The following is a 12,001-nucleotide window of genomic DNA, read 5'->3' as shown; positions in this document are numbered from 1 at the left end:
TTATAAAATTATGAACACAGAGCTCTAACATTATGAACTTACAATTATGAACATATATAGTGATAAAATTATGACCATGGAGCTTTAAAATTGTGAATATAGAGCTTCGAAGATTATGAATGTACAGTTATAGAGTTATGAATCTACAGTTATGGAGTTATGAATCTACAGTTATGAGATTATGAATCTACAGTTATGGAATTATGAATGTACAGTTATTGATCGAATTATGAACAAAGAGCTCTAACATTATGAACTTACAATTATGAACATATAGTGATAAAATTATGAACATAGAGCTCTAAAATTGTGAACATAGAGCTTCGAAAATTATGAATGTACAATTATGGAGTTATAAATGTACAGTTATGACGTTATGAATGTACAGTTATAGAGTTATGAATGTACAGTTATAGAGTTATGAACGTACAGTTATGGAGTTATGAATGTATAGTTATTAACATATAGTAATAAAATTATGAACATATACTTCTATAACAAAGTGATCTGAAATTTAAAAAAAAAAAAAGGAGATAACAGTGCCTAACGGCCCTGTTACCCGTGTCCAGCAAGCATGCTGGACACGGGTCCAAGGCATAACGATTGGCAATTGCGTGAGTGGGCTGCACAGACCGTGCCCAGCCCGTCAGATGTTTTTTCTCTCCCGGGCCAAATTAAACTTGGGTTTTTTTTTCCTCCTTTTTCTTTGGTCTTTCCCTCCCCTCTCTCCGCATCTCAAAAACCAAAAAAAAAAAAAAAAACACTATTATTGGAGATGCTCTATAAGTTAATTTTCTAGTGTGAAGTAAAAATTATGTGTATAAAATGAGAGTAAAATATAGTATTTTTCATTAATATATGTTCCTTGTTTCAATTTCCACGTCACCTTTACATTTTACACCTCACAACCTTTATGATTATTATATTATCTTCTAATGTAATATTTTGTTTCTTTTTAATTTCCTTTTCTCTGATCTTATACAAGAATACCCAAAATGTCACTCACCGCCGGGAGCACGGCCGTCGGAGCTTCTAACGTCGGACGTCCATTTGCTAAATTGGTGTCTCGACCGCGGGAGATAGTGGCCGTACGATGTAGTCTCAACTATGGCGTGGCTGCAATCTTGACTAAGCTGCAGAAGGACTGTGCCACTCCTCTCCCAGTCTTGCGCCACGTGGCTGATGCCATGGCTGCCGACATGCGAGCCGGGATTTCCGTCGACGGCGGCAGTGATCTGAAGATGATTCCCAGCTATGTCGACACTCTACCAACTGGGTAACGTTAAAAATTACTGTTTTTTCTTGTTGGATTTTCTGCACTGGCTCTGAGGTTGCTTTTCATTTGTGTTCTTGATTTACAGTTTGATAAAAATGTTTGCTTTTTCTTGGGTTAAAGCTTGTTTAATCTATTGTATGAATTTATAATTTGCAATCGCAAGATTCAAGAAGTAAATAATTGGGCAATTTCAGCCAAATTGATTAGACTGTTAGCTTGGTAATCACAAGTTTACAATGATCATGGGAATACAAGTCAAAATTACTCAATTTTGACTTATTTGACCACTATTAACTGTTTTACTTGGTTAAAGAATCAATATAAGTGTTTGATTAATTAGATTTTTGTAATAATTTATTGCTCCAAAATGTTAAAATTTAAATTTCGATAAGCTTTTTGAGAAAGTTAATTTGCATGTAATCAGCTATCGGCTAACAGCTAATTTACCAAACACTTTTCTACAATCAACTAATGTTATCAACTAGTTAAACTCGCTAACTCAATCAGCTAACAACTATTTACCAAACACCCCCAATATCTACTCCTAGCGGGAGCAGCCTATTGGCTTTCTTGATTAGGGTTACAAGGCAAGGTTTTCTCAGACAATGGTTCATGAATCATGACTTTTAACACTCCCATGATGTTTTCATAGGAAAAAGTTTGTGTTTTTCGCTTCCAATTTTACTTGTTTTGAGTATTTACCTGTCTTTTGGTATCCATTGAGGGTTTGAGTTTTCCACTTTTTTAAGGAACGAGAGAGGATTATTTTATGCATTGGATCTTGGTGGTACTAATTTCCGGGTGTTGAGGGTGCAATTGGGAGGGAAAGCAGAGGGCATAATCGCCACCAAGTTTGAGCAAGTGGCTATACCACCGGAATTGATGTGTGGAACTTCCGAGGTTTGTTTGTTTCATTGTTTGGTCTGAATGTTCTTCTATAGTCTTCACATTTGCATTGATTGAAAGTATGCCAATTTGTTCTAGGAGCTTTTCGATTTCATTGCCTCTGCATTGGCGAAATTTGCAGAAGAGGGAGGAAAGTTCCATTTGCCACTCGGAAGGGCAAGGGAAATAGGATTTGCGTTTTCCTTCCCTGTGAGGCAGACTTCTATTAACTCCGGTGTTCTAATCAAATGGACTAAGGGTTTTACTGTCTCTGGAACCGTTAGTATTTCTTCACTCGTTTTTCACTGGCAAATTTTCCCATGCTGCTATATAGTTCAGTGAAGATGATTAGTAGCCTTCTTACTAAGATGAATAATAATATATCTATATACTGTGGTCTTGAAAATTGAAATTGCTTTGATGTGAAAATGTGGGTATTTTTATCATTAGGAGATGCAAGTAGATATGCATATAGTTAAGAATTTAGACTTTCAAGCATTTGAGGCATCGGGAGATGTACAAATCATTAGCTAGTTCCTAGAGCTGTCAATACGGGCTGGTGGGACGGGGCGGACCAAAAAAGCCCGCTCTTTGGTGGGTTGATATTTTCGAAACCCGCCCCCTACATAAGTAGGGGGTGAAATCGCCCGGCCCGACGGGCAAAACCCGTTTTGATGGCTCTACTAGCGCTGTCAATACGGTCTGACAGGGTGGGACAAACCAAAAAAGCCCGTTCTTTGGTGGGCTGTTATTTTCGAAACCCACCCCTACTTAGGGAGCGGGACGGCCTGACCCAACGGGCAAAGCCTGTTTGACGACTCTACTAGAGCTGTCAATACGGGCTGGTGGGGCGGGCCGGACCCAAAAGCCCACTCTTTGGTGGGCTGCTATTTTCGAATCCCACCCTCTACCTAGGTAGGGGCTGGACGGCCCGGCCCGGCGGGCAAAGCCCGTTTTGACGGCTCTACTAGTTCCTCAGTAAGCATATCTGATGGCGTTCATGGAACAGGTGGGGGAAGATGTGGTTGCTTGTTTAAATGCAGCTATGGAGAGGGCGGGATTAGATATGCGTGTGTCTGCTCTGGTACTTTCCTTTCGAAGCTTCATATTTCTCAGAAGGCCATATTGCATTCACCGAAGTTAGTTAATTCCTTATTCTTTTTGTGTTTCCATAATCAAGTTAGGTCAACGATGCCGTGGCAACACTGGCTGCAACCCGATACTGGGATGAAGATGTCGTGGTTGCTGTTATTCTTGGAACCGGAACCAATGCTTGCTACATTGAACGCATGGATGCTATTCCTAAACTGTCAGAACAGACGTCAATATCTGGGATAATGGTTGATAAAATCTTTTAAGTCCATATAAGAAAAATACTTACTTTACAGTGTATATGGATTGTGATTATAAATGAGTATACTTTCAGATTGTGAGTACCGAGTGGGGAGCATTTACGGGTTGCCTTCCTTTGACCGAGTTTGACAGAGAAATGGATGCAGAGAGCCTTAATCCTCGTGAGCAGGCAAGTATTTTCGTTGTAAATTACTATTACTATCCCCCGTTTAACCATGAAACGCTCTAACTATAGAGTTCTTGGACTTCCAAACGTGCATGTTTCATCGCATAGATATTCGAGAAGACAATTTCGGGCATGTACCTTGGAGAAATTGTTAGAAGGGTACTGGTCAAAATGAGCGAAGTTGGCTTATTTGGAGGCTCTCTCCCGGAGAAATTATTCACGCCCTTTGCTCTCAGGTAAAAAGTTCTGATATTTTCGTACTCGTAACATGTTGATAACAAATGTGTGGGGAAATAATCGCTGATGTCATTCTCTGTGATAAACAGTACACCAGATATGTGTGCAATGCAGCGGGATACTTCCCGGGATCTTGAAGGCGTTGGGTCAATCCTCTACGATGTTCTTGGGGTATGAATTGGTAATTCAAATGTAAAGCTTGCCGATTTCCAGTCTTCATGATTAAGTTCTTGTCCTTGTTAGAAAATTTTGATTCATTTCGGTGAACTTGCTTACTTGCAAACTAGTTTTCCTTTTATTACTTCGATTTTTATGCACATTATTCTTCTGCTGATGAACTATTCAAGAATGGATCAGGAACTGATAATTGAAGCATGTGCTCCATCTCAACTAAAAGCCTAAGCTGATAGTTGGATTGCACATTTATGTTTATGTTATATTATATTATATGCTCAACACTGATGCCATTAACAGTTCCTCGTGGAATCTGATCTCAGGTGAATTCTGACTTGTGTGCGAGAAGGGTAACTGTGGATGTTTGTGAGACTATTGCGAAACGCGGTGGCCAACTGGCTGGTGCAGGAATTGTCGGGATTCTGCAGAAGATGGAGGAGGATTCTCGAGGTCTTATATTCGGGAAGAGGACAGTAGTAGTGGTAGATGGAGGCTTATATGAGCATTATCCACAGTACAGAAGCTACCTCCAAGAAGCTATCGTCGAGCTTCTGGGTTCAGAAATTTCGAGAAATTTAGTCATACACCACTCGAAAGATGGTTCTGGGATTGGGGCTGCTCTCATAGCTGCTGCAAACTGTAAGTATGAACATGACAGTTAAACCTTAATTTTACTGCAAGAAAAGTTGCGATTCTTGAAATAGCTACACTTCCGCCATGAAAGACAGCCATGGATTCTCAATTCTCAGTTTTTCTTATTGTATAATGCAGTATGAAAATAATGAACAATTGGTTCCTCTATGATGAATAAAGAAGCTCAGCCATGTTCCAGGATTAACATTTACTATTTGCCTCTACAACATACATGCCCCAAAGGGGGGTTTTTTCTGATCATTCAATTGCTAAAAAGGGTAATAACAGATACCATAAGAATTTTTCAATATATATATGTGTGTGTGCTCAACACTGGCTACTGGCATTAGTTCTTGCTCAATATGCATCTACAAAAAGAAAAGAATAAATCAATGGTGATCGTTCTAATGGTGACCATTGCAGAGCATTTGCAACGCTGGGATGCTGTTCGGGTAGAGTCCCCGGGCATTCCCTTCAAAGCCATCAGGTAAACGATAGTACTGTCCTCTTACCCTTGAGCCTGATAGCGATGAGGAAATGGGCATAAGCCGCTGCTGCTGTTCAAGTGAGATGGGAGCGTGCTTGGAGGGAAGCGTGTCCAAGGAAGAACGAGAGCCTGGGAACATGGTTTGAGCGGATTGGAGAAGGGGATGCGTGTTTTGTCCTCCGTTTTGCCACTCCGGTATATGGGAGGCACCGACTTCACCATGCTTGTATGCAGCTGTGAGGTGGGTAGGCCAAATTTGTATTTCTTGCCTGTGGAGTTGTAGTCTTGGTGGAACTGTGGCGTCTGCATTCCCAACTTGTGGCAATAGAACCTATAGTCACCATAAGAACACTCCTTTCAGCTTCAAGAACACTTCTAAATCATGCAAGGTATTAGTAATTATTTGTTTGGGACAACTCCAACCAAATTGGTCAGGCTGTTGGCTTAGTAACCACAAGGTTACAAGTTTGAATTCCATCAGGGGCAGCCTATCGGCTTTTTTGGTTTGAACCAGTCAACTATGGGCAACCTAGACTGGTTTACCTCCTTGTGGTCCTTTGCAGGCTAGGGTCACAATGCGAGGTTTACCCAATGCACATTTTTGTGTGGTGGCAATAGAACCTATAGTCACCATAAGAACACTCCTTTCAGCTTCAAGAAAACTTCTAAATCAGGCAAGGTTTTAGTAATTATTTGTTTGGGGCAACTCCAACCAAGTTGGTCAGACTGTTGGCTTGGTAACCACAAGGTTACAAGTTCGAATTCCAACGGGGGTAGCCTATCGGCTTTCTTGGTTTAAGCCGGTCAGATACAGGCAACTTAGGCTGGTTTATCTCCTTATGGCCCTTTGCAGGCTAGGGTCACCAGGCGAGGTTTACCCAATGCACACTCTTGGGTAGTGACTGCTGGTTTCCCTCGTCATCCAAAAACAAGAACAGAAACTATGTGAGGAACATGTAGTTGAAGCAAGTCACCTGATGAGCTGCAGCTGTTGAAGAAAGCGGGCCAAAAGAAGCAGATGAATAACGATTCTGGGGAAGCAGGAAAGATAGTTGCTGGTTCTCTGATGCTATGTGAGGAACATGTAGTTGTTTTGAGGCTTCAATGGTTTGTCCAGCTCTAGTAGCATTACTACTGCCATTAACCATTCCTTGAGTGGGAAACGACACGAAATCTGGGTTCTGCAGCTATACACGAAAAGAGTCCATCACAGCAGACAAATGACTAAACGAACAATACATCAATCATGTTGAGTATGAATCCAACCTGTTTTGAATTCGATAAATCTTGTCTCTGGTCTTGAAGAAGCTTCTTGTGTAAAAAGATGGCATTCCTGACCTCATTCGTAGTCTTCTCCACCACAGAACAGGCAGCACTACCACTAGAGAAAACTGTGTGTGAATCATTTATCGTACCAATTAAGCTGTCATCAGTTACGCGAATCCCTTGCTTTGATCCATTAGTTTGAGTCGATTGTGCAGACTGCAAGAGCAATTTGTCCGCCCTCTCAGATATCTGCAAGGCTTTAATGAGGCGGCATACATAAACATGAGTACAACATCTCTTCCACGAGTTCTTCAAAACAGCAGGAACTCGACCATTCTGCATTAGTTAAACTGAACTGAACACATCATACTAATAAATTTATCAGAGAATGTCAAATGATATAAATCTTTGCTACGGCACCTTTTCAGCAAAAGGTTTTGGGGTTTGAGTTCGAGCAGTGAAAGCATTGTTTCCAAACCATTCAGGGCATTTGACATCATATAACCTAAATTACCTCAATATATTAGAAACCGAAGAACTTAGCTTACAACGACACAAGAGTGAGACGAAAAGAGAATTACTCCAATGCAGGACTAAGCATATTAGAAGAACACGAGCTTGCTAGACTCAAGCCTGGCCATAATGAACCTAACAAAGAAAAAACATTAGTCACATCACTCATAATGTTAGCCATGGTAAGAAGCAATCCTTAGAAAAAAGTTCCATTGAAGATTTGAAGTACCACTAGTAGCATTGGTTTCTTTCTCCTTGGATTTGTTCTCAACCTCGGGTTGCATTCCATATGTTGCTGCAGCCTACAAAATATTAAAAGAAAAAAGAATCGTATTGGTTCCATTTATTACTAAAACATACAGTAGTTCTATACAAACATCGAGGTTAAACTTTAAAGCATACTGGATTCAGTCCAATCTCCAGTTTCTCTCTACCAGCTGGACTTCTCTCAAGTTCAGACCTTTGCGATATCCTAAAAGAGGATCAATTACACATTAAGAGGATAAAATACCAGAAAGACTTTTATAGGGAAAACAGAAAGAGGTATATACCGGTGTGGCAGATGTAAATTAGACCAAGCAGTGGAAACGACATTGTTTTCTGATATTCGTTCGGGTTTAAAGAAAGCAGCTGGGGTCAAGTTCACTTCACAATTATCGGTATTTAAATCAATTGGTAACTCCATGCTGACAGGTCTATCAAGCTGATTGTCTGATGATGATTGGGACTTGATTATTTCTTCAGCATTTGGCGACTGTTTTGAAGCCTCATCAGTTAATTGGGGGCTCGTTGTTGTCCTAATCTCTGTTCCCATTTCCAAAACTACATTGTCGATGTAATAAATTCAGTTTAAATGAGGAAACAATAGCCCGATAACATAGAAGGAAGCTATGAATTGAGAAACACACCATTAATTGAAGGCACAGAACTCTCTACTTCAGGTGATGGCAATGATTTTCCTTCTGGCAGTTCATTATTGCATCCAGTTTTACATACACTTGTGTCTGGAAGCATAGCAGCCAGAGCATACAAAGTTTCAGCCACTTCTTGCTCATCTTCGGTGATTGATCCCAAAACCTCCTTATTTATACACCTATCTAGGACATCCTGAGTTGTATCCTACAGAAATTTCAAATGTGGAAACTACATTAGTTTCACTAGTTTTTTTTTTTTTTTTTTAATAATTTTTTTGGGGTTCTCCCACTTTTAAGAAAGAAATAAGGAGGTAAATGAGATTGGAAGCAGGGTGAAAATATAATATTTTGAAGCTATGAGAGTGTACCAAATTCATTTTGGATTTCTTCGCATCTTTCTTAAGCCTTCCAACTCCATTAGACACTTGGTTCAACTTCGGGTTCCCAAGAAAAGGCGACACTTGGTTCAACTTCGGGTTCCCAAAAGAAGGTGATGAAATGGATTCGTGATTTCTCTTCTTAATGGCTGCTATTCCAAAGAAAAATCTTGCTTTAGTTTCTCAACAACTTGAAGCATAGTTCAACTTTTCAAATATGTTCAACAAAAACATATTTTTATCATATCAAAACTTTGAAGTGGATCAAATCTACTTATAAACTGCAAGCTGAAGGTTAATTTTGCAAAGGAAATACAAATGTTTGCAAAGGTCAATGAGACTAAAATTTTCAGCAGAAGAAAGGAAAGTTTTACATAGAATCTTTTTTCCTTGCTCTGTCGCTTTAGAGAAAGAAAAAGCAGAAAGGAAAGATCATATAATTAGTAACAAAGCCTTGGACATGAGGAAGTTTCCCGGAATTCCATATAAGCAATACATCTAAAACTGTGGGCTCCAAAAAATCCTATCTTCAAAAACATTAACAATCAACCATTCCAGTAATGAAAAATCTAAAATGTCACACCTGAACGCAATTTTCGAGGAACAGGGGCATGGTTTACTGTATTACATCCTCCAGAAAACTGCAAGATTTCAAACTGAAACTGGATTAGTTCATACCAAATCAGCAATTATAAAGCCTAATATAAATACTTCACTGTTTTTTGGGTGACGAGGAAAACCCTCAGCCACTATCCGAGAGTGTGTATTGGATAAACTCACCTTGTGACCCTAAGGACCACAAGGAGGTAAAATCAGCCTAGGTTGCCCTGACCGGCTCAAACCGAAAAGGCCAATAGGCAGTTCCAACTGGGAGTCAAACTTGTAACTTTGTAGTTACCAAATCAACAATCTGACCAACTTGGTTGGGGTTCTCCCAATACTTTACTGTTAACTTGTGCAGATGTCTCATAGTACCTTTCTGGGAAGCTTCAATCTCTTACTATGATTACCATCTCCAGGCTGAAGCTCATCTTCACCTCCAGACTCAAAGCAGCCCATTTTGCTCACTCAAACTCAACTCCTCAACAACAGTCACTATTCATTCTTCCATTTTTCTGCAATTTATCCAAAAAGTAAGACCTCTTCACCAGAACCCAAATCAGTTCCAGACTGGATATGTAGGAAGAGAACACAATAGCAAAATAAAGAACCCACCTACTCTAAGAAAACCACTCCAGAAGTACTTTCTTCAAAAAAAATTCCCAGAAGTCACTTAATGTACAATAAAGAGAAGAACCAAACAAGCAATATGAATAAGAATATTTTCAGATAAGGACAACACAACACAGAACACACAACAACAGGATGATGATGATGATGATCTTTTGTTGTTTAGCAACCGTTATTTCGATGAAAGAAACAAAGAGAGTAACTTGAACAGTGATAATTATCATAAATTATTTTCTTTTTTCAAAAAAACAATCGCTACTGTGCACCCATTTGTCCATTTGCAAAGGAAAAATATCAAAATGACATCAACTGAAAGCTTATTTCAAGGCCCAAATTTGATCCCAACCCAAACCTCAATCAATGCACCCAAACACCAACCCATCCCCAGATCTTTCTTTAGTCTCTCCCTTTAGCCTTATCTAACTAAAAAAAGTAAAATACTGATTAATAAACTAATAATTTTAAAAAAAAAATTACAGTATTTAAAATTAAATTACTGCTAATAAACATAGCGAAGAAAAACATAAACATTAAATAGAAAAGAATTGATGTAAGGTTAAAACTTAAAAGCTGGGAGAAAGAAAAGTGAAACATGAAGTCCTTTATGAAAAGAGAATCTGATTCTTCACCTAACAAAACCTCTGAGAAATGGAAAAGGAGCTCAAATTATTATTTTAAAAAAGAGTAAAATACAAATATCTACAAACCAGGGATTTGACAGAATGAGAAATTCAGAAAGATCTTCATTCACTGCGAATTAATGGCCACAAAACTCATTACGATTCTGCAGATAATTACAGAGTAGTGCTCTACAAACATTCAAATCTCCATTTCGTACAGAAATTTCACGCATTTTCCAACGAAAAAAAAGGGCTAAAAACCAGATATCACACAACTCGCTCGAGAAAATGCGAAGCAACATTCGATCAACGAAAAAAACATTTCTTTCAGCTTCTTCGTTGGATTTCTTGAGAAATTTTCAGTTTTAAAAGAAGTGGTTCACACAAATACCGACCTATTCCCCGATCAGGCGATCATCAAAACATGAACACAGAGTCTCCAGAAAAATTCAGCTTGGAAACTGATTGCAATCTTCAACAACAACAACAAAGAAGAATATAAGAAAGAAGAAGAAATCAACACAGAATTTGTGTTAACGGAGTGATAACCGACTCTGAGCTAACTTTATTCCTCTCCTTCACTCTCTCCAGAAGAAAACTGATAATAATTACTCAACAGACAGACGGAAAAAACGAAGCTTTCGTTCGCCTTCTGCAAAACCGTCACACGCGCGCTCTCTCTCTTCTCTCTCTCTCTCTCTCTCTCTCCATATCTTTTGTTCAGAGATATATTCTGAAGGCGTCGCGCGATCTGACAGCTCAGGATCGGTTGAGAATGTCAGCCGTTGGATCGGTGATGAAGGAATCTCGCGTGTCAGGGTGGTTGCCACGTAGGACTGAGCTTTTGGCAGCCGCGAGAGCGTCACGGTCCATGCATGTTGCTTACGTGGACGGTCAGGATTCATTGTCGAAAGTTTTAGCCCGCATCCGATCGTCTGTTTCACGTAGTTCTCGTGCCAAGTACGGAGTACTAGGACTCCCAGAAGTACTTCATTTTTTTTGATACTATGTAAGGTGCGGTTTAAATAATCAAAGATCCATTTTTTATAACAAAAATATTGAAAATCTCTATAACACATTAATTAATGAGTGACTCTCATGTGACATTGTCTCATGGATCCTAATTTATTAAACGGGTCGAGTTAAATATAAATGTAATATTATAAAATGTTTTTCTTTTAAACTTATATGAGAATACCTTTGTCACACGGGTAATGATGAAAGCCGGCCTTCACAGTCCATAGTGTTACAAAAATGTCGACATATTCTTCTCTTTTCCCGAATAAGTAAGGTTGTATTTGGTACACTACCACAACGAAGTATAAATATTCGAATTGGAAATAGATTTACATAATCAATATATTACACTTAATTAATTGTATGTTTTTTATTTTAACTTTTTTTTTTTTTAAAGAATGAACTTTCAACAAACTTAATAAGAGTCAATAAATTCTTTAAAAAGAACAGAGCCAATAAATGTTATTTTGATTTTAGTATAATTAAAATGTTGGTGTAATTGTTAATTGAAATAAATGATTCATATTATTTTAATTTTAATATTTTTTATTATTTTTCTTGTTTGACCATCTATTATATCATTTGTTTTCCTAAATACAACGGCATTCCGTCAGTGTAAACTTTAATAACATTCCGTTAACTATTTATTATTAAATTACTCATTGATTTTCATAATGAAGGTTTCAGGTTCGAACCTCATCCCAATCAAAAGTAACATAATTGTTAAATATATACTATGAATATGTTAGAGTGTATTAAAAAATACAATATAAAAATTTAACATGAACTTTGGTCAATTAATTAGAATCACGCATTTGGCATCGATGAAACAGTACACCTAATTTACAGTATA

General features: G+C 38.4%; 2 protein-coding genes across 5 annotated transcripts; one reads left to right on the top strand and one right to left on the bottom strand.

Moving 5' to 3' along the window:
- The first annotated feature begins 945 nt into the window (after nt 1–945).
- On the top strand, nt 946–5,229 carry LOC109153178 (hexokinase-2, chloroplastic-like). Of its 3 annotated transcripts, XM_019301000.1 has the most exons (10): nt 946–1,276; nt 2,026–2,176; nt 2,261–2,440; nt 3,171–3,245; nt 3,346–3,501; nt 3,588–3,683; nt 3,789–3,916; nt 4,007–4,088; nt 4,415–4,730; nt 5,148–5,229. In XM_019301000.1, coding segments are annotated over exons 1-10 (1,467 nt in total). In that variant the 5' UTR covers nt 946–995; the 3' UTR covers nt 5,150–5,229. The 3 variants fall into 3 exon arrangements, with proteins under 3 accessions (XP_019156545.1, XP_019156544.1, XP_019156547.1); XM_019300999.1 differs by lacking the exon at nt 5,148–5,229 and having other exon boundaries at nt 947–1,276; nt 4,415–4,899; XM_019301002.1 differs by lacking the exon at nt 5,148–5,229 and having other exon boundaries at nt 1,151–1,276; nt 2,001–2,176; nt 4,415–4,899.
- Nucleotides 4,744–10,832, bottom strand: LOC109153177. 2 transcript variants are annotated; one of them, XM_019300998.1, is made up of 14 exons: nt 10,527–10,832; nt 9,257–9,396; nt 8,865–8,937; nt 8,273–8,433; nt 7,899–8,109; nt 7,542–7,812; nt 7,393–7,462; nt 7,220–7,292; nt 7,059–7,125; nt 6,898–6,982; nt 6,478–6,813; nt 6,186–6,398; nt 5,814–5,832; nt 4,744–5,526 (listed from the first exon to the last, which is right to left on the bottom strand). In XM_019300998.1, the coding sequence occupies exons 2-14, from the start codon at nt 9,338–9,340 to the stop codon at nt 5,129–5,131; spliced, it is 2,061 nt and encodes a 686-aa protein (XP_019156543.1). In that variant the 5' UTR covers nt 9,341–9,396; nt 10,527–10,832; the 3' UTR covers nt 4,744–5,128. The 2 variants fall into 2 exon arrangements, with proteins under 2 accessions (XP_019156543.1, XP_019156542.1); XM_019300997.1 differs by lacking the exon at nt 5,814–5,832 and having other exon boundaries at nt 4,744–5,542; nt 7,202–7,292; nt 10,527–10,831.
- Between the last annotated feature and the right edge of the window lie 1,169 nt (nt 10,833–12,001).

The sequence above is a fragment of the Ipomoea nil genome, unplaced genomic scaffold (genome assembly GCF_001879475.1).
Source record: "Ipomoea nil cultivar Tokyo-kokei standard unplaced genomic scaffold, Asagao_1.1 scaffold2480, whole genome shotgun sequence".
Lineage (NCBI taxonomy): Eukaryota > Viridiplantae > Streptophyta > Magnoliopsida > Solanales > Convolvulaceae > Ipomoea > Ipomoea nil.
This window is presented reverse-complemented; position numbering and strand designations above follow the sequence as displayed.